This window comes from Bidens hawaiensis, unplaced genomic scaffold (assembly GCF_021521415.1).
Source record: "Bidens hawaiensis isolate Kalapana, Puna unplaced genomic scaffold, B.hawaiensis_p1.1 tig00050821_1, whole genome shotgun sequence".
NCBI lineage: Eukaryota > Viridiplantae > Streptophyta > Magnoliopsida > Asterales > Asteraceae > Bidens > Bidens hawaiensis.
In genome coordinates this window covers 1,293-23,889 of record NW_027499122.1, presented here as the reverse complement: position 1 = coordinate 23,889, position 22,597 = coordinate 1,293, and the positions used below count along the sequence as shown (strand labels likewise).

Below are 22,597 nucleotides of genomic sequence, written 5' to 3'. Positions count from 1 at the left end.
ACATTCTTAAACGGTTAAACCATCTTTTTTACTCCACATCATCATTTACTTTTACATTTACTCTAAATAAGAATTTAAAATACTATAAAATATTTTTTTTATAATTTTTATTTAAATAAATAGCAATATAATAAAAATTTAGTAAAAAATAGATTGACTAAAATATAACAGATAGATAAGCATGGCAAAATAAATAAGTGTTGTAAAATAAATAATAAAATCCTTAAAAGACTAGCCGTTTTAAAAATTAGCCGTTAAAAAATTTAACCGTTAAACTAGCCGTTACGTAAAAAAATACACTAACAAAAAGGCATGATTTTTGAAATAAATATAAAAAATATGTATATATGTATAATATTTTAATACATTTTATAAATTTAAATATTGGTATATATATATATATATATGGGGTGAAAGATGTGATGTTTGGGTCCACATTAAACGGTTTTTGTTGGTTTGAAAAATCAAACCTAAAATCTTGGTTTTAGGTTTGAACCACCACTCCAATGGTTTAAGTGGTTTTTGGCTTGGTTTGAACCAAGGAAAAACAACCATTGGAGATGGTCTTAGTAAGTAGTGTGTATTTTTATATGTTTTCCTTTTTTGGACTGACTTTGGTCGTCGGCGTGTTTTACGTATCGACTTTTTTATTTTTTAAGACACATCAATTAACAACTAGTGGGAGAGCCCGCGCGTTGCGGCGGGATACAATAGAAATTCGGTCGATGCGTTTATACATCGAAGGAAAACATTTTATATAAGAAACTGAACTAATGGAGGTGAACCATAGAATCCGTATATGTGATTTGAGAATTGAAGATGAGGTCTTAAAGTAGGCTTCAATTGAAACGGATCTGGGATTCAATACCGGGTAGATGGAAATGGTAAAGTATTCATCTGTTGCATTCAAATGAAAGATTCAATGGTTAAATCAAACTCAAGAAAAAATGTGGTAATGACAAAGTAATGAATGAAATTGAAGGTAGCATTCAGTCCAATATTAAATATACAAGTGTCTCATGAGAGAGAAAGTGGGAGGTGAAAGGTTGTCTATATGTATTATAATATAATAAAATAAAATAAATAAAGCTCGGCTACTAGGTAACTCAATGACAAAAGACGATCTCATACGTCGTGATCGCTGATAGTGCTGAGTAACTAATCTCACCGTCTTTGGCTATGGGAAAAACCGATGCTCGAAGGACATGCGGTAAAACTAACTTAGGATTTGATTTAAACATAAGACTTTGCCGTCTCCACTCCTCTGACCTCTCTAGTCTAAATCTTCACATCCTTTCTACCAGTTGAGCTAAAGCTCATTTTTCTAACATTATATTCACTTTTTTTTTAATAATTACTTTGAAATATTAGAAGATTAAACTACATTGAGATCGTTTAGTTTAGGTCTCTAGTTCAACTTATTTCAAATCTAGTTGATGAAAACTACAAAGAAGGGGAGCGACATGGTTAACGATCAGTACATTTATTGTGTCACTAGTGAGAATTCAAAAGGGCAACAAGGAGGCTTTAAGCCAACGACTCAACAACTAAAACTATATGAGCTAGCTCACCTCAACTTAAGCTTGACTTTGAAATTTAAACGAGTCAACTTAGATTGGCTTGAAAGTTATATAAGAAATTTATCGACGACACTATTTGAAAGAAGAACATGATCAAACACATTGGAAGAAGAACATGATAAAACTATATGAGCTAGCTTACCTCAATTCAAGCTTGACTTTGAAATTTAAACGAGTCAGCTCAGATTAGCATGAAAGTTATATAAGAAATTAATCAACGACACTATTTGAAAGAAGAACATGATCAAATGCATTGGAAGAAGAATATAAACAGCCATATGTTGTATTCAAAATTATTACAATATATATATTGAAGAGGTAGGTCCCAGCAGAGCCCAGTTGGACCCGCAAGACTCACCTTAAACAGGGACGTCTGCGCAGAGACCAACTGGATCCGCAGGACCAACCATGCTCAGAGAAGTGACGTCCTTACGCGCAGTATGCAAGCTGGTCCCGCAGGAAATGCCTCCCATGGTGAAGGACTCCGCCTGTTCCCGCAGCCTCGGATACAAGCCATGAGGGAAGGCCACCCGCGCAGCATGGCTACACGCACAAGGCACTTAGCTCTCTATCGTTCAGTGTCACCTGAAGGAATGAGCCAAGCCGGGAGCAATCCCGCACAGAGGCGGGAGGGGGAATACTCCCGCCCAAATAAGCCAGTCCGTATACTGAAGGATCTTTTACTGTACCTGACGAGGTATGGACAAAAGATCTGATCAGAGATGCGACAGCTCACTGACAGCAGCATGGCAGACAGCACGCCACAGCACTGTGACCAATAGCCGCCGCCTACCCACCAACTCCTGCCATACCACGTGCCTAGCCTGTAGTTGGCAGAAGAGGAAGAGTGCACGACACGCCTGCTCTGTGTCAGCCGCTACCTATCCACCATTCACAGGCAGGGCACGTGCATAGGTTACAGTTGGTAGCGTGTTGGGCCGGCTAAACCCCTTGGAAACCTACCTTCGGCTATAAATACCACAAATGGTATGATCATCTGATCTTAACATATCTTATTACATTATCATTATAATATACCTGATATCTGCTCTAGCAATCTCTTAATATACTTTTATATTTAAAGAGCAATCTAGTCTGATTCTCACGCCGGAGGGTGGTCACAAGGAGAAACCCCCCCCCCTTCTCAGTGACGAGCTCACGGTGTCTGTTTTGCAGGTTATCAGAAGAACCATCTTCCAAGGGTCTAACCCCTCGTGGGAAACATCTCTCCAACCCCCAGGTTACCAGTAACTTGCCCGGGGTCCGGTTAGTGTTTCTTCATTGGCGCCATCCGTGCATAAAGCTAGAACTACAATTTTCTCCAGTTTTTTCAAACCTTTATACAAAAGATGGTTAGAGAAATTCCGGTAACCACAACCCCAGCTATTGGGGGGAATACCGGCAACACAGTTTTTACAAACACTACTCCGGCTACCGAAGCCGGAGCAAGTGAAGTAAATTTTACGAACACTACCCCACTTACTAAAGCAGGGGCAAGTGCAGTAAATGACCGCCTACTGGGATCCACCGATACCCAGTTTGAAAAACGAAGACTCCCCCGCCAGACTCTCGACGAAGTCAAGGCATGGGCGGAGGCACGACAAAAGGAATTCCAGGCTGAGTTAAATGAACGCTTGCGTTCCGTGCAACAGGCCGACGAATTCGAATACTGGGAGGATGACTCGGAGGAATCCGACTCCGACGCGAACCCTCGTCATAAAGCAAAAGGGAAGCGTAAAGAAACGGAAACCCAACCGAAAAGGCATTTTGGACAAGCCTTCAAACCAAAAAGCATAGATGGAAGTCCACGAGACTTCTCTAAAACGTTCAGACCAAACGTTACAAATGCAGGAACGTCCAAATTTGCAAGGGACATTGCTGAAGCAATTGCCCCGAAAAGTGCTAAACAAATGCCTAACATAGGCACATATGACGGCATATCTGATCCAGACGATCATTTGAACAGGTTCATAGCGGGGGCAACCGTTAGCAATTGGACGGAACCCACGTGGTGTTACATGTTCCAAATGACGCTGGTGGGGGCTGCTAGGGCTTGGTTTGATCGTTTACCGGTTAACCACATTTACGACTGGGCAGACTTCCAGCAGAAGTTTAGCCAACACTTCAGCCAGCAGCGAAAGTATACCGAGGAGCAATGGACAATCCTCAAATGCACACGGGAAGAAGATGAATCTCTGCCAAACTTCATCACTCGCTTCAACTCAAAGAAGTTAAGTTTGGGCAATATCAGCGAGGATCTTGTTCGCGCAGCCTTCATCCAGGGCGCGCAAGACCCAGAGCTTATCCGCACCCTAACCGGTAAAGATGGAATGCCATCCACATGGGATGGCATCATGACAGCAGCCAAACGCTATGCGGAAACGGAGAAGCAACTGGGTAGAGACCTTCCGCAGAACACAAACCTTTACACCCAGAGGACGAGAGAGGACAACGTCCTCACCGCCCGATTGAACAAAAAACGGAAGCAAGGCATTTGGCAGTCAAGGGTAAACTTTGACACCTCATCCGGCTTACAGCACCGGTTGGGTGAAAGGGATAATGTAAAGCCGCACCGGAACTCCAGGTGGACGCCACTTACCAAAAGCGTCACTGACATATTTGCTACTGAGGAGCTCCCATGGCCAAAGCCTCCAGTAATCCGGCATCGTCACGATGCTGATCGGAGCAAGTACTGTGACTATCACAGAACAAAAGGCCACAACACCGAAGAATGCATAGACGTAAAAGACATGGTCGAAACATTCGTCAGAGATGGGACGCTCGCGCACCTCGTGGCGAAATAAAAGCTAGGCAGGCGAGTGCGTATAGAACCCCAGCTGGGGAAAACACGAACCAATTTCAGCTTCAAAATCGAGACTACATGCTGCGTAAAGAACGAGATCCCGAACCAGGTGCGTATCGGCTCGATGGCACTCCCATCCCAACATGGAAGGAAGTTCAATTACACAGTTTGCATGTAATCAATTCCAATTTGTAAAGAGAAGGCCAAGAGCCACTTCTAATGGAAATGATTCTCTTTAAGAATATCGAAGCTGATGATTTTACATTTATACTTTTCTGAACACTAATATGCCGGTTTTCACCGCATAATTACGTGAAGTGATTGCATGGGAAGGCGGTCCTACCCGCACGAACCCAATAACGTGACAAACCTTCACGCAGGTCAGTTGAAGGGGAAAAAGTTCAGCACCCAAAAATGAAAGTGCCGGTCTATCCGCATGAATCATTAAGGAAATTGTAATAACCTGTCAACAACCGCGCGTCGAACGGTTAAAACTATCCAACACTGGTGACGACATTCACATTACGTGAAGTCGTTGCGTGGGAAGGCGGTCTTACCCGCACGAACCCAATAACGTGGCAAACCTTCACGCAGGTCAGTTGAAAGAGTTCATCCCATTAAATGAAAGTGCCGGTCTATCCGCATGAATCATGAAAAAAATGAACACTAACCTATCGACAACCGCGCGTCGAACGGTTCAAAACGAAATTCTTAAAAAGATGAGAAAAACCTACACGCAGGTCAGATAAGGGTAAAGTTCTGCCATCCTACTAAGTGCAAGTGACGGTTCTACCCGCACAATCACGAAAGAGGAAGCAAAACTTCACACCTATTATCAACCACGTTCAAAGGTTAACTTATCCTCAAAAGATGAGAAACCTACACGCAGGTCAGATAAGGGTAAAGTTCTGCCATCCTACTAAGTGCAAGTGACGGTTCTACCCGCACAATCACGAAGGAGGAAGCAAAACTTCACACCTATTATCAACCACGTTCAAAGGTTAACTTATCCTAAAAAAGTAGGAAAAACCAGCACGCAGGTTAGATAAAAGTTAAAGTTTAGCCATCCTACCAAGTGCAAGTGACGGTTCTACCCGCACAATCACAAAGGAGGAAGCGAAACTTTAACCCACTATCAACCACGTTCAAAGGTTCTTATTCTGAACACTTGGAAAATTGCTAATTTAAACATGCAAGTCATAAGTTTATAAAGCAAGGAACCCAAAGAAGGAAATAACAGTCTTATACGCAAAAAGATTAATATTTCAATGATATATTACAACAGTGGCCGGGTAACTACCCGCCTAAAAGAAATCTATACAAAGCTAAGTCTATCCTAGCGGTGGGAAGAGATCTTCAGGATCAGGCTTCAGGGCCACCTCCGCTTGGACCAGCACCGTCTGAGCGTGGCTGCCCAAGGAAAGCCTTAAGGATGTTTAGCCCATCATCAGCAACAGCAGCCTCATTCACCTTCTCCACCACTGGATGCGGGAAGGCAGCGTACTGGTTCACAGCTTGGTCATAAGCAGCTTCAGTATTAACATTGAATAAAGGGAAGTTGGAGGGCGGAAAGCCTCTCTCAGCAAACCCTAGACCAAGCAGGAAGCCAGTCTTCTCCCCATCCTCATGAGAAGCGTTGAGGGCTGCGCTCATCGCATCGTCATAAGAGGTCTCTGAAAGGACCCGACGCGCAACCTACAAAAGAATACAAGTTAGAACATTTTCTAATTACGAGCGGAAAGCGTAAAGAAAAAGATAAAGATACCTGAGGCAACGCTTCTCGAAGCAGCCATTGGAGGGTAGCTTGACTTTCTTTGTAAGCACGTTCGGCTCCGTTTTTATCAAGGTTGGCAAGTTGAACTTCCTTGGCGGCAGCCTCTTCGACGCTTTTGAGTTTCCTTTCAGTGCGGTCAAGCACCCCCCTCTGGTCAAGGATCTCCTGCAGCTTCTTGGCATCTTCCATTGCCAAGGCGTCATGAGCATGCTGAAGAGCCTTTAATTTGCATTTAAGCTGCTCATTCTCTTCGCGAAGCGGCTCAACAACAGCTTCAGCCTTGGCAGCCCTCTCAGTTGAGTTTCGCGCAGTCTCCTTGGCCAGCCGAAGCTGTTCATTCACAGCTTGGGCAGCCTTGGAGCGGGCCTCGAGTCGCGCCTGGACTTCAACCTCGAGGGCCTTGAATGCCTTCTCCTTCTCGGCTGCGGCAGCGGCCAACTGCCGGTTCTCCTCCCGAAGAGCCCGCGCTTCAGATATATCTTTGGCGCGAGCTGCTTTTAACTTGTCGTTTTCACGACAAAGCAGCTCGACGCGGGGCTGCGTTCGGGCCTGGAGAACCCGAAGCTCATTGGTTAGCCTACCCTCTTGGTAGCTAGCCATGGCTTCCCCCAACGCACCAGGAGGAGCAGCGTGGCGAGCCCAGTCCACGCACTCCACAGGGGTGCGAAGGGTTGTTCCTCGGCGTATGTTCCATCTTGGAACATACACTTCATTGGAATCCGACACTGCAAAAGAAACAAAGGCAGTTAGGAAAAGATGATAAAAATATACAAGGGAAAAAGAACCCTACGTACCTGTAGGGTCAATAACAGGCCGATAGCCGCCAAACCCATCACCTGAACCTAAAGGAAATCCATCCAACAGGTCAGGCAGACGGGAAGGTGGCATAGATCGGCGGGAAGCCTGGCGCATACCTGATGGTCCGGCCGTCGGTGCCGGTGGCGCAGGTATAGTGGCAGCCGCTGTGGTAGCCATGTTTGGCGCCACCTCCTCAGCAACAGTAACCGCCGGCTCCGTGAAAGATGCTGTAAAAATTGCACTCACGGCCGGCGGAGACACCTTCTCAGCGGGAACAGCCTCAGGAAGGCTGGAACCAGCGGAAGCAGGCGTAGACGCCTGGGTCGACGCCTCGGGAAGGCTGACCGAGCCTACCGTCATTGGCGGGGGAATACTTGCTCCAACTCCACCCTGGAATGCGTCAACATCCACACCTGCACAAGCAAAAGTGTTAGAAAAATTTATTTGAAACAACAAATCTAGACAAGAATTATGGGGGTACTCACGGGGTTTCTTGAGCTTGAACGCACGGACGAGCGGGGGCGAACCCGATGGAGTCGGCCTCTTGACACCGGTAACCGTCGTCGTCGCTGCCTCCCCGGAGGTAACACCTGCAGCCTCCGGAGCGGTGGTCTCCTCACCACCGGGCTTCCCCGCCACCTCTGCATTATCTGACTCCGAGTCAGATAGGATTACCGGGTCGGCCGTAGAGGCCACCTTCTCCTTGCCCTTCCCGACGGCAGCCTTTTTCTTCCGCACCAGTGGAGGACCTTCTGCGGATTCCTCAGAAGAAGAAATGTCATGAACTCCAGCAGCAGGCACAGCATTGAGAGGTTCAGGGTAGAAGATAGGCTTACCTGGCCGTCGGTGGCTCAGGATCTCTTGGCCTGGCGGGTAAACCTCCACGAACCGACCCGCGGTCTGCTCTAAGATGGGCAACTCGTTCTCGTCCAGAGCACGAGTACCCATCCGCACGGGACCATCTTCCTCCCGCGGGTTCAGGAGCGACTGAAGATCGTTCCCCTCTGAAATCAACAAGAAAGTTAGTAAAAATCGAAGTCAGCAAAATGAAACAAGACGTACCATAAGGGACAGAGTTCGAACCATATTCAAGGACGATCGGAACCTTATCCGCATTCGCCGCCTTCCACACCCGGCTCATCCCAAACATCACCATCGCCGACTCCGGAAAACGGAAAACCGGGGACTGGACCCGGGAAATCTTCGAGAACCATTCCGCCTCCTCGTAGTTGAGGGCGGGAAGGTTCGGAAGTGCCTGGCCATTCTTGAACTTCATGGCGATGGGGATGGCGCGAGCGGATATGAAGAAGAACTCTCTTCTCCATGAGCGAAGACTCCGCTCGGTGGTACAAATCTTTAAACCCTTGATACGGGTTGTAAGAGTGTACCACCCTTGGATGCACCTCCATGTATAGAAGGTCATCAGGCGATCAACGAGGGGCTCAAGGCCCAGTATCCGGCACACCCACTCAAAATGCCGGACCTTGGCAATGGCCATGGGGTGCACCTCTGTCAGGTGCACACCGTGCCTCTCTAGGACACGGTACACAAACTTTGTCAACGGAAACCTAAGGTTCCCGTAGACAAAGAATGCAGCATAAACCCCGATCTTGCCACTAGGGGCATCGTACACAGTATGGTGGGGTTCAGGAAACTCAGGCTCGAGAGACTCGAGCATGAACTTCCTGATGATATACTGGTACAGATCGACAGGAAGAGAGCACTGGCATTCGCCAGCAGTCTTCTGGTCATCAGCATCATGAGAAGACATGGTGGAAGAAAGACGAAAAGAGATTTCAGGGTAATGCTTTACTGAACAGAAAAATTCGCCGGAAATTACTTGAAAAGAAGAGATGAAAGTGGAAAGTGTGAATTGCAAATAACCCTCTCCCCCTTTATATAGTAATCGCAATTAATGCGGTGAATTTAATGCGGAGGAGAGAGAAATCAAATGTACAATGAAACTATGACACGTGGCAAAAAGCAAGCTGGCAACAGCTGTTGAAAGGACGTGTGCCAGTAATTTCGCGGCCACGCGCCCGAAAAATCGCTCCCACGCGCCTGAAAAAGCGACTGGAATGACCATGTTCTGTCACGTCACCATAACTTCCTGCACGTCCTGACACAGTCAGAAGAAACCGTCGCACGACGTTTCAGAGGTTTATCTTTTCACCAACTCTTCGAATTTCAAAATTCAAAATTCGAAAGTATTAAAAAGTAAGCGGGAAAATACCCCTTACCCCTTGGCAAGCAAGTAACCGTAAGACGGATGCGGGTACAGTGTAAAGGCAAAATCCTTCACATACCTAGCACCCGCAGGGAATTGAAGCCAAATAAACCTTGGCAAGCAAGTAACCGTAAGACGGATGCGGGTACAGTGTAAGGGCAAAACCCTTCACATACCTAGCACCCGCAGGGAATTGAAGCCAAATAAACCTTGGCAAACAAGTAACCGTAAGCCGGCTACGGGTACAGTGTTAAGGCAAAACCCTTCACATACCTAGCACCTGCAGGGAATTGAAGCCAAGAACCTTGGTGAACAAGTAACCGTAAGACGGATGCGGGTACAGTGTTAAGGCAAAACCCTTCACATACCTAGCACCCGCAGGGAATTGACGCCAGGAATACCTTGAGAGTAAAGTAACCGTAAGACGAGCGCAGGTACAGTGTTAAGGCAAAACCCTTCACATACCTAGCGCTCCGCTGGGAATTGAAACCAAGAAGGATCTTCTGGGCAATGCTTGCGGAAACGGAAATAGCATCCCCGCATAGCGGGAACATCGAGAACTACGTTGTTTGAAGCTCCAGGATGGAATTGGTGGTCTTAACATAATTGATCACTATGTTCAAAACCACCAAAACCTCATGGAAAATACATACAACTGGGACTCAATGCTCCTGACTTGCGAGGAGGTTACAGACCTACCCGCATCATACCCAAAGACCAAGCAGGAAACTCGGGCATTTCTGCAAGTGACAAGGACTTCCGCGGAAAGAATCCCCATGGAAAACCTTACAAAACCCTTTTCAAAACCCTTTGCTCAAGTCCAAAAGTTCACCTCACTTCATTAAACACTCATGAGAAGAACATTGGACTGGGGGGACTTGAAGAGGTAGGTCCCAGCAGAGCCCAGTTGGACCCGCAAGACTCACCTTAAACAGGGACGTCTGCGCAGAGACCAACTGGATCCGCAGGACCAACCATGCTCAGAGAAGTGACGTCCTTACGCGCAGTATGCAAGCTGGTCCCGCAGGAAATGCCTCCCATGGTGAAGAAACATAACCTACATGTAACTAATACAAGCAATAATATTTTGACTAGAATGATACATATTCAAAATATACAATTAGGGGGTGTTTGGAATTTCTTATTTTACATTCTTATAACTTTTCATTAAGTTGATAAGTTACAACATTGAAATTTATGAAATTTTTCCTCTCACAATATAAGCAATCTCAAACACCTTATTACTTTTCAAAAAGTTAATAAGTTATAAGTTGGTGAAAATAAGCAATCCCAAACACCCCCTTAATGTGTCTCTAACAACTTATACGGCTGATTTCTATTACACTTTTTTTAGCCACTTTCGAGTAGCAAACTATTTGAACAGTTAGCCGATCTCAAGTATTTTACAAACGGTTCTACGTTATATAAATTCTTCAATACGAAAAAAAGTTTTTTTTATTTTTTTGTCAAATCTAGTGCTACGTTTACAATGTCATTCAAATAGTATATTCAACGTTTATTTCAATAATTGCCTTTTATCGGCATTTGTCTCTTAATTGTGCCTTTTTTTGTCGGGTCCGTCCTTCCATTGTTATTTATACTATATGCACAATGCAATATTGGTATATGATATCCTCTCTATATATCTTGCAATCGGAACAAATATCCAACATTGTCATCACATGACACGCAACAAAGCATATGAAATCTTGATTTTTGTTAGCTTGATTTAGCCACGCCCGGACATTCATAATTAAGGGGATGACGTGAGCCGATAATTATGAAAGAAAAGGGTTTGTGATAATAATCAAGAATACGAACAAATAAGTTCGGAGTTTTATTTGTTTGATTTTTTAGTGATTATCGTGTTTTATTAGATAGGTTTATTTTAGTTGCTTATTTTATTATTTAAATAGAGTTTTGAGTCATAGACTCATAGTGTGGTATCCATTCATCATAATTGTTTAGCTATAAATAGGGTCGTCATGCAATAGGTTTGGGTGTGCTTTTATACTGTTATCAGAATAAAAGAGTCAAACAAGTTCATTCATATCATGTGTTTTGTGTGTTAATCAAGGCCTGATTTTCCAACAAACCGGCCGACGGTCATGTGCCATAGTCATAAAGTTAATTTGATCAATGTTGTAGAAGTTATTACACGATCTGCTGTTTGTGTCTTGGGGGCACCGATGATCTTTATCTACCAGGTGGTGCTTATTAATGCTCAAATTTTTCTTAACTATCCAAAAATTTGGTTTGGATCAGGCTGGTCACACAAATCATGATATATAATTTGTTATGGCAACCAGTAATTTACTGAGACCTACAATTATGTTGAATTGGATCCAAAATTGATAGGTTAGCGTGAGCTTAACGATGCAGTTATGAGGTCATCATGACTACAAAAGTGTAATGCACCGTTCAATAACCATGTATAAACAAGAATGCAAGTACGTCATCGAATTCCAAATTTGTTTTTCCTTTTGCACTTTGTTTGCCTAATACATGTATTATATGTATTAAAAAATCTAAGAATCATATGAAAAACAACTATATACCTTACATATATCAAAATTAATTAACTTCAGGGTCGGCTGACCACGCACCCTGTATAGTAGGCTCGTCCATGCATACATGGATTATCATTTATTAGATCCTTGATAGAAAAATTCCGGTGAAAATTGCAACAAGAACAGCAGGAAGCTTTGTGAATAAATATGAAGCATCATTTATCCCTAACACAAAAAAAAAAAAAAAAAAGAATAATATGTTTTCAGATAATGAAAATGCATTAACAAGAACAAGTAAATAAAAGGCTTACCGCCACCTGGTGACGCCACACTGCTAGGCGGAGGCGATGACGAGAAGAGACTTAGGTGGTTACAATCTCCATCCAGATAACCTGCAAAAAAAGGATATTTAGGTGAAATAGAGGGGATTTTAATTTCTAATTTATAATTAATTTCGTTACGTACATTGTTGCATGCAAATGAATTTTGGATTATGCAACAAATTAGCAGCACGATCGCGACATTGACAATAGTGATCGTCTCCGTCCGCCACGCAGTAGCCGTCTCCACACCAAACAAAGTTACAGTTAGCTGCAAGTTAACTAAATCATCAGATGAAAATAGAAACAAGATCGAAGGTCTGTGTGCATATGGATGGATGCTTACGGCTGGTTAAATTGACGGGTGGAAATACAGGAGGCGTGGGAAGGTACTTTCCGCCACATGAGAAATCGATAGTGCCTGCAATTCGTATTCCATAATATATAATAGCAAATACATGTTCGTGTTAAACTACAAAAACTCGTGCCGTGTTTGGACTCATGTGTTTAACACATCTAGTTTTAGGGCCGGAATGAACTAGACCAAAGCTTTTCATTACCATTCAGCTCATTAAGATATATAAACAAGCCAAACCGAGTCAGCTCAAGCTTTTTACAAGTTAAGCTCGAGCTCAACATTTTAACTTAAGACAAATGAGCTAGACGATGTGACTTTTTTAACATTAAGCCTGAGCTCAATCTCGCTTCAGCGCTTGGCTCGTTTACATAAGGTCAGTTTTATGTAACTATGTAAATGTGGAAGTAGGAAACTAACAATTGGGGATGATGCAGCTGCCAAAGGGCATGGTTCCAATCATGATGGTGCTCCAACCAGCATCGCACTCGCAATGAAACATTATGTCAGGAAATGGAAAATCAGCTACACACTTTCCTTGACCGCAATCTTTGTCTTTACACGCATCTGCTTGTTGCCAAACACAACCACATTGATTAATTCATTATTACAAGTTTTATATAATAGTATGAAAAGCGGATCAACGACAGTTAACATGTTTAACTGGTCTGTAAAGGGACCATTGACTTTGACCAGAATTCACGGTCAATACATTGTAGGCCGGTCCATTAACTCGTAAGTCATAACCAAACAAGTGGCACACCTAAATCTGTTCGGGTGCTCATTATTCGGTTTGATACTAATTAAACTAAAAATAACCGTAGCCAGATAAAACAAATAAGAGATTCGATTATTCAAAATAACCAATCTGGTGGTTAAATTTGATTAATCGACAAACGGAACACCAAACCGCATTCTTATTCGGTATTTATGTTTGGTTTGAACCTACTGACTTCAGTTCAGTTTGATTTTCGGTTACGGCTGAATAAAATACCTGACTGGAAAACCCAAAAACCAGACTGATAAAAATCTCTAAAGTCTAGTCCAGTTTCACAACACTAGTTTTTATTACAAACATGTCTTGCGCATACCTTGGAGAGAGAGTGAAAAGAAGGTGAAGAGACATATAATAACTCGAAAAGACGAGTTCAGAGCCATTGGAACGAGTATACAGATTAACCTTGAAAAAATCAAGATTGGATTACAAGTAACTGAAGTTAGTGAAGTTACATTAATTAGTTTTATACCCATAACTAATGACAAATTGTCTGATTATTGATCATTGTAAAGTTCACAGACAATGATCAGGGCGATGCTAGCTATGATCTTTAACTTTTGCTATTGATCATGTTGCCAATATTCTTTTAAAGTTATATCCCAACAGTCATTAAAGCAGTCCAAGATTCCAAACCAAACACAACTCAACAAAAACACACAACTGGTTTCCACCTTAAAAAATTAAACCCCCTTAATGTTTTTTCCTGCATCACGACTAGTACGTCATGCAACAACAGTTGTACACTAAGCCGATCCAAATTCTTGAAACCATTTTTCATGGCGTTCGATATCGGCTGCAGAAACACTTGGTTGGACTCTTTTAATAGCTTCTTCAAAGTCGCACATGGCGATTGGGTCTTTCACGATTTCATCTTTTGGCATGTTTTTAATTTCCTCACGTGTTTTTCCTGCTATTTTACGTCGCATTCCGTTTAAGGATGCATCACGACATACGTTTGTTAGATCATCACCACTGTATCCTTCGGTCCGGCGTGCTACCACACTGATGTCCACGTCAGCAGCCACCTGACAAAGAATGTGGTTGGCTCAGTCACTTTTGTTTACAAATATGCCATTAACAAAATAAGTGAGTTTACCTCAACAGTCTTCAAATTAATTTTTATAAGCTCAATTCGGCTCTCAAAATTTGGCAGAGGAATGTATATACGTTTTTCCAAACGCCGCCTGCATTTACCATAAATAAGCAATGAAGCATTAAATAAATGAAATTCTTATGTCCGAAAACTATTATCCATGATTCTATTTTAACTTGTCCAAAATAATCGTCCACTATCTAAAATATATTATAATGTATAAATTACACATTTTACCCTTAATTACTTTAATCAATAAACAAGTTGAGTCGCTCGTGAGCCACTCGAGATCGACTCACTAAAAGCTAGAGTTGAGATGAGCTTAAATGAGCTCGAGCCAGAAAATAAGCTTGTTTAATTAATGAACCCGGAGCCTAAAAATAAGCCCATTTAATTAAATGAGCTCGAGTAGGCTCACGAGCCCAATATTTAAAAAAATTTATTTGTTTGTTATATATTACTTTTTTAACAAAGTAACAAAATAATATATATTATGTTATATATAAAAGTTATAATTAAAATATATACAAAAATAATTAGAAATATACAGAAATTAATTAACACAATAATTAATAAGTAATAAACAAGCAGAGTTCGAGCTGAAAAATTACTCAAGGATCAAGCTCTAGCTTTAGAAATAAGCCAAGCTCGAGCTGATCTTGAGCTCTCACAAGTTAAACAAGCCAAGCTCGAGTTTAAGCGAGCTCGGACTCGTTCGGCTCATTTACACCCCTAATTGTTTCTTAAATACATTGAGGGTAAAATATGCATTGATTGTACGTATCTTGCATACATTTAAAAAAATAATTATCCATTTTACCCCTGATTACCTTTATCATCAACTCTTGCAAGTTCTTCAAGTGAACTAGTATCTTAAACGCATCAAGGATAAAATTGGCAATATGCTAATTACAGTCCATTAAATGAACAAATCTTAAATTACTTTTTCTTTTTTTGGAAAAAAATTTTGGGAGTAACATAATATGAGAATAGACCTTAGTGCTTCGTCAATATCCCATGGAAAATTTGTAGCTGCTAAAACCATCACTATCTTACGGCTACCATCTTCATTAGTCCCGGAGCTGTTTGCACCGTCAACCTGAACAAGAAGTTCAGATTTAACCCTTCTTGAAGACTCGTGTTCCCCTGAAGCCCTGAACACATTAAAAATATGTCATAATGTGTACATAACACACATTCACACACTTACAAGAGGGGTTTTTGTGTGTGTTTTGAAAGTGATTATGTAATACAAATAGAATAAAACTCACCCACGAGAAGTACAAAGAGAATCAATCTCATCAATGAATATTGTGCTCGGGGCATAAGCACGGGCCAGGTCAAACAAGCATCGGACCATGCGTTCACTTTCACCACGCCATTTGGAAGCCAATGTGGCAGACGAAACATTAAAAAACGTGGTCCCACACTCGGTGGCAACCGCTTTGGCAAGTAGTGTTTTTCCAGTGCCAGGTGGACCAAACATAAGAACACCTTTCCATGGTCTCCTGATTCCCTGAAATTATTATAAGATTCAGATTTAAAGATTCATGGAAAGCGCGTATGTTGACTAGTTGATTTGGGTTGGGTTGGGTTGCGTTGACCACACGCTAGTCAACTTTCAACTCCTTTGACCCTTTTTAGTCTAACTTTCTGAATATACTTATATATATAAATTATAGATTTTTATAGTTTATTAGTTATGTATTATATATATATATATATTAAAAATAATATTTAAAGCTCTGCAGTTCAGCTCGTTAAAATAAATGAGCTGAAGCCAGAGCCCAACTTGGCTTGACTCGGTGTGGCTCGTTCACAGCCCTACATCTAAATAAAACCAACTAACACGTTAGTTGAATACAACAATTTAGGAAATTATTGCATAAAATAGACTTCTGAGCAAGTTTCAATCCTTTTGACCCGTACTCCTTTTAGCTAAACTCTCTTATTTGACCCATTTTAATCATATGAGATAAAACAACCAAAATGGCGAAATTGACCGATTCCTAAGTAAATGTTTAAAATTGCCACTAATAGTTCAAGCCAACATCATACCTGGAAGTAATCAGGCATCAATAAAGGCAGAACCACAGCTTCTTCTAGAAGTCTTTTTGCTTCACTCAACCCTGCCACATCATCAAATCTCACTCCAGGGGTGTTTTCTAAGACATCCCTTTCAAGCATTGCAGCCAAATCATGATCGGGCCCATCATACTGCCCACGTTTTGATGTGTGTTCTTCAGAATCTCCATTCTAATTATTGCAAGATAATGGGAATGTGAAAAGTGGGTGGATATAATATTATAAAGCTGGTAAAATTAACACACATTTTAGTCGTTGATATTACTTTCCTAATTAATAGAAACTATTGCGAAGTGAAGTATATCTATAAATGCTAGATTGGGACTATACTAAGTTTAGGAAAAGTAATATTCTCTACTCCTTTTTATTGTGAATATTTTACTAAAAGTTTAGGTCATGAATGGTGAAGTGATTACCATAGCCTAAAAGAACACCAGATAGAGGTGGTAAGATTAGGGTTGTAAACGAACTAAAAGTTCCGTGAGCCATTCGGTGGGAAGTTCCTTTACTTATCAAATGAACAAACAAGAACACGATCTTATGTTTGTTTAGCTAAATGAACAGGCACACACAACCTTCTCATCCGTTCATCTATGTTTGTGAACGTTTGGCAAACTCTTTGTTCATGTATACTAGTTTATCTACAAATGTTATGTATAAAATGTTTTCAATAATTTATTAATACCAAAATGAAGAAGTCAAGAAACATATAAGAAAATGAATATTATGTGTAATTTTACTAAGTATTTTTTTTGATGATTTACGTATTTTATGTTCTTTAACGCATGTTAGTTCATTTTTCGATTAAACGAACGAACACCAACAGTTATATTTTTATCAAATGGACATAAACAATAAAATCTGTATGAGTGTTTGTGTTTGTTTGGATAAACATAAACAAACGAACAGGAAGAAACCTGTTTTTGTTTGTTTCATATACAACAATTTGAAATTGAAAACTAGATAAAATGATCAATAACTTCTAAATATCAAATGATTATGAAAACATATGTGAGTTACTGAGTTATATGGCATATATGAAAATATTAAATCTTTAAACACTTTGTATAGGGACCAGTTACCCTCATCGACAGCGGATGATGAGGTCTTATGGATGGTCGGCTTCTTCTTTGCATTGTGCTCATTACGTCATCCCACGCCCACTTCAAAATGAAGAAACCTCCAATCACGTGAGCATGTCAAAGAAAAACAAGATTTGTATCTTGCCCCAACTCTGATTCAAGCTTCAAGGGAGGTTACATGAAGATCGTTCCTTCCTTGAAACTAATATCTATACAGGTGGAGCAAAACTTGAATCGTGTTGTTCTCTCGGAGGTTTACATGATTAGAGGTTTCTTCATCTTGAAGTGGGCTTGGGACGCTAGAATAAGCATAAGGCAGGAAAGAAGGCAGCCATGACTAGACCAACCATCTTCTTCGCTCACGACCGATGAGGGTAACCAGTGCCTACGAAACGTGTTTATGATGTAATCTTTCCATATATGTCATTTAACTCGCATACTTTTTTTATAACTCATTGGATTTAGAAGTTATTGATCTAGTTTTCTGTTTCAAGTAGGGATGTAGATGAAATGAAGACGAGCGGGTTAGTCTATGTTTAGTTGCTTGAGTTTAGTTAAAACAAATGAACTAGAACAAACACGTAAATGAACGTAATACTGACTTATATAGGTATTATTAATTTAATTTAGACAGAATTACAAATTTTGTCCTTTAAAATAAGACGAATTACGGTTCGTGTCCTTTTCTAAGTTTCCTTGCAGGCGGTGTACTTTAAACTTTTTTTTCCTACAAGTTTTGTCCTTTACGCTAACTGGGTTAGAAAAAGTCAGTTAAGTATGACATGTGCCAGACATGTGATGGGCATAATTGTAATTTTAACAGGGGAATGTATTATATATATTTTCTTTTCTTTCTCTCTTCTTTCTCTCTAAGCCACCACCATCACCATAAATTCCGGCCACCACCGCTACTCTCACCGATTCCGGCAACCTCGTCCTCCGAAACGACACCGTTTCAATCTGGACTACCTTCGATAACCCCACCGATACTATACTCCCCCGGTCAAACACGAAGTCTTCTCTCATCACAATATTCGCCTCCTCCTTGAAACCCTAGTCGTAAAATTTCTTCAATTCAGAGGCGATTATTATTAAATAAACAGCAGGTTTGATAGCTTATTGCGACTACCATCATTATTATTTATTAGTGTTGTGTTTTCCTCTCGTAATTATATTATGCTTGTTTATCCATCATATTATCATCAACCTCTTCGGATGATTCGGCCGGATGATTTTGGATTATCATGTTAGGGTTAGGGTTTAGATTTTGGATTATATCGACGGAGTCGATGGAAGTTTTTGTTGATTGTTGGATAGGGTTAGGGTTTGGGTCGGGGTTGGAGTTATCAGTGGATCATATTATTATACGCCGGCTTTCAACAGATTCGGTGAAACTTTGTGTTGACTGTTGGATAAGGTTAGGGTTCGGGTGAGGGTTGGGGATATCACTCGATAGTACTTTCAACAAATTCGGTGGAAGTTTGTGATAAAACGCTGGATTTGATCGGTCTTCTGGAACGATTGGATTATGCGATTGTAGTTTTGTAACCTGATGATCAGCAGCTGATTTATGGAAGATTCATTGAATCATTTGTTGAATAAGGTGAACTAATGAATAGTGTCTGTCTTATTTAGAATGGCATCGGTGTCGTTTCGGAGGACGAGGTTGCCGGAATCGGTGAGAGTAGCGGTGGTGGCCGGAATTTATGGTGATGGTGGTGGCTTAGAGAGAAAGAAGAGAGAAAGAAAAGAAAATATATATAATACATTCCCCTGTTAAAATTACAATTATGCCCATCACATGTCTGGCACATGTCATACTTAACTGACTTTTTCTAACCCAGTTAGCGTAAAGGACAAAACTTGTAGGAAAAAAAAGTTTAAAGTACACCGCCTGCAAGGAAACTTAGAAAAGGACACGAACCGTAATTCGTCTTATTTTAAAGGACAAAATTTGTAATTCTGTCTTTAATTTATATAAAGCATGGAATTGTAGATTTCGCATTAAGCCATTAAAAATGAACCTAATATTGAAATATGATATCTTATATCTATTTAATATTCATTTATGGTTAATTGTTCGAATACAGGTCTTTGTAATTAATTAAATAAAAAATCACTAGAACTAAGTAGAAAACTGTTGAACTCTTAAAAAATTAGTATCAAGATTTAGTGTACACATTAGAGGATATATGTATTTTACTTTAACTATAAAAGAGAGACGGTTTTTTTCCAAATGGTTCCTCCTGTTTTCAAAATATTGACTTTTACAATAAATTAGTGTAAAAGCGAAACTTACCCCTGAATCATCTCTTGCGGAGTTCGATTTCCCTGAACCGGTGCCTTTTTTTCCAGTCGCTGATGCCCGGGCCCCAGGTCCAACCCTACTAGAACCACCAGCTTTTCCTCCCCGAGCCGTGGCTCCACCTCTAGTAGTAGAACCCCGGGCCCAAGCACCATCTTGTGGTGACTTCTTTGAACCACCTACTCCAACTCTTGCAGATCTTCTAGTTGAAGTGTCTCGGCTAGGTGGTCTCCACACATCTGGATCATCGAATGAAGGACCCGATGAAGTTGGGTACTCATCCAACGGTTCAAACACAAATGATGATTTATTGGTGGATATAGGAGGTGAGGACGGTCTTCTACCAATGGAACTATCTTTAAAAGACCTTTTTTCAGTATCTAACTGTTTTACAACTTCTGTTTCCTCTGCCAGAGCTTTCTTTACATTCATCCACTTTGAACGAACCAGAGGATCATCAAGGGTGCTCAAGTACCTAAAATAATATCCAAATAATTAGGTTTTATTACACTCAACAACATGCACATTGTCGTTAAATCTTAAATTGTGTTATTAGTTAGCTCTGTGAAGAATCATAAGGTTTGTTTTTAATATGTAATCGAAATCTCACATTTACATGATAAACACCTGGATATTTACTTAAAAGTGATTATCTGATTATCGTGTCTTCAAATGGAATATGATTCAGACCTAGTGTTTGGATATAGTGAAACCGATACATTCAATCCATTCCAGCTTCGGATAATCAAATTAGGAGCAGTTAAAACAATAACTTATTATAGTTAACTAGCCCTAGCTTGCATACACTCAATCAGCTGATTAAGCTTAGTTTCATATCAAATTATCATATATCCGAGTGTGTAGAAGTAAATCCTAGAGTTAGAATTACATCTGAATCTAACATCTACTAACACTATTTCTAGATCTGACAACAATGAGTTTGGCATCGCGTCTAAAAGTGATTATCTGATTATCATGTTTACAAATGGCATATGATTCATACCTAGTGTTTGGGCATAGTGAGACCAATACATAGTAGTTACAATATAACAGATAATAATTAACTAGGGTTTGGATAAAAAAAAAATAATAATAAATGAACGGGCTAATTGTGAGAATCAAGTAGAGTAACATAACTACTCTATGATGTAATTACATAATTACTCTAGTAGTCTACTTGTATATATAATTACTCTACTTGATTTTCACAATTAGCACGTTAATTCCATTTGTACGTTAACTTTCCCCTAATTAACTAACCCTAACTTGCAAACACTCAATCAGCTGATTCTGTGTATCAAGTAAAACCTAGAGTTTGAATTACATCTGAATCTAACACTATTTCAGATCTAACAACAATGCTTGTGTTATAATATTAAGTGTAAATGAAACAATATATACTTGTTGATCTGAGCAATGGCGCCATCGAAGAAGATGACGGAGGTATCATAGAGGCCTTCAACAGCATACTCTCTCGCTAGCTTCAAATGATCTTGTAATCCAGCAAGCGAAGCACCACCTGCCATCTGTAATCAATCGATCGCTGAATGTTAGGGTTTTTTTAGATCAGTTCACAGAGAAACTGACTTAGAAGCTGAAGGGAATATAAGGTTATAAAGATATTTGCATTAGCTAGTAGGAAGTAGATTTAAATCGGGATTTGAATGTTTAAACTTTAAAGTAAGTTTTTTTTTTTTTTTTTTTTTTTGAATGTTCAAGCTTTCCTCTCACCCTGGACCTCTCACCCAAAGGCCAAAGCCTTTACCATCCCATCAAAGTGGTGATGGCTTAAACTTTAAAGTAAGTGATGAGTGAATAAGAAGAGTGACGGCGACATTTAAACGGCTAATGTGGTTGGCTGGTTGACGCCGGTTATGACGTGTCTTCGTCACTGCCAATCAACGGCTATGTATATTGTTATCTTTTTGTTTACTTGGTAAGTTAAAAGAGGGTTTGGGTTCAAATTAAGATTTGAATAAGTAGTAATCCCAAATTTTAGATTTTATTTTAAAAAAAGTTTGATGTGTAATGTATAAAATATGAGTATAATTGAAATTTATAGCTTGTGGAATATAGCTTACCATGTATGAAGTATAAGTGGTGAAGCTTGATTCGTACGGAATACGGAGTTGAAATAAAGATGATAGCATCTCTTTATTTTCACAAATTTTATAAGGTGACCAAAAACATAACACCAATCGTCTTTTTGTATTATTTGGTATTCCATTGTTGGGCGTCAAATAATAACATTTCTCTGACCGAATTTATCCCCACTGGTATTTGAATTTTTAGCCAAGCACACGCTTGTCGGCAAATAGGTTTAGCTTCTAAACATGAGATCCAAAGGTGCTATGATGTTTCATGCATATGATCACAATTAATAACTTCAATATTATCTAGATACACACCACAAAATGTCAACGCCACTCTGGACGCTATTCAGTTCATCTCCGCCCGCCACCCAAAATAATTGACTTTCAGTGAGACCCAATTAATACAAGAAAACAACCAACCGTTAAAATTACCCCAACACTTCTTTCCATTTCCCGTCTCACCACCTTTGTTCCTTGTTTTATAAAGCTTCTTCTATTTTATAAAACTTGGTTTTTACTGAATTTAGTATTTAATATTGTACATCTTTAAATCATTTAGTTTTAACCTTAAGTTATTCTATAAAAAAACCGGCTTAGTTTATAAAAAGATATAATTATTGACAAATATGCATCCATGATATTAAGTTCAATCCAAATGTTAAACCATCTATCCTTAAATTAGTGCCTTATATACTCATGACCTGTGGATCGTTGTTGCCTCAAAGTTAACTTGGTTACTTTGCCTTGGCATGATATGATCATGTGTCCACTAATATCATGCTAATCCACATAGC

General features: G+C 40.3%; 2 protein-coding genes across 2 annotated transcripts; both read right to left on the bottom strand.

Moving 5' to 3' along the window:
- Window positions 1–11,707: 11,707 nt before the first annotated feature.
- LOC143598776 (uncharacterized) lies at window positions 11,708–13,561 on the bottom strand. Its single transcript, XM_077076914.1, has 6 exons — window positions 13,459–13,561; window positions 12,788–12,934; window positions 12,359–12,433; window positions 12,158–12,283; window positions 12,004–12,084; window positions 11,708–11,917 (listed from the first exon to the last, which is right to left on the bottom strand). Exons 1-6 carry the CDS (start codon window positions 13,523–13,525, stop codon window positions 11,832–11,834), a joined length of 582 nt encoding a protein of 193 aa, XP_076933029.1. The 5' UTR covers window positions 13,526–13,561; the 3' UTR covers window positions 11,708–11,831.
- A 306-nt stretch (window positions 13,562–13,867) lies between these two features.
- LOC143598775 (katanin p60 ATPase-containing subunit A1-like) lies at window positions 13,868–21,378 on the bottom strand. Its single transcript, XM_077076913.1, has 7 exons — window positions 21,112–21,378; window positions 19,705–20,185; window positions 16,297–16,494; window positions 15,510–15,754; window positions 15,234–15,392; window positions 14,242–14,329; window positions 13,868–14,170 (listed from the first exon to the last, which is right to left on the bottom strand). The coding sequence occupies exons 1-7, from the start codon at window positions 21,234–21,236 to the stop codon at window positions 13,889–13,891; spliced, it is 1,578 nt and encodes a 525-aa protein (XP_076933028.1). The 5' UTR covers window positions 21,237–21,378; the 3' UTR covers window positions 13,868–13,888.
- Window positions 21,379–22,597: the final 1,219 nt, after the last annotated feature.

Coding starts and splice junctions, on each gene's coding strand:
- LOC143598776 (XM_077076914.1), bottom strand. CDS start 13,525: ATGGCTCTGAACTCGTCTTTTCGAGTTATTATATGTCTCTTCACCTTC. Junction 12,935..13,458: donor CTTTTCACTCTCTCTCCAAG/GTATGCGCAAGA, acceptor GGCAACAAGCAG/ATGCGTGTAAAGACAAAGAT. Junction 11,918..12,003: donor TGTGGCGTCACCAGGTGGCG/GTAAGCCTTTTA, acceptor TTTTTGTGTTAG/GGATAAATGATGCTTCATAT.
- LOC143598775 (XM_077076913.1), bottom strand. CDS start 21,236: ATGGCAGGTGGTGCTTCGCTTGCTGGATTACAAGATCATTTGAAGCTA. Junction 20,186..21,111: donor GCCATTGCTCAGATCAACAA/GTATATATTGTT, acceptor ATATTATTTTAG/GTACTTGAGCACCCTTGATG. Junction 14,171..14,241: donor TTAATTTGAAGACTGTTGAG/GTAAACTCACTT, acceptor ATTCTTTGTCAG/GTGGCTGCTGACGTGGACAT.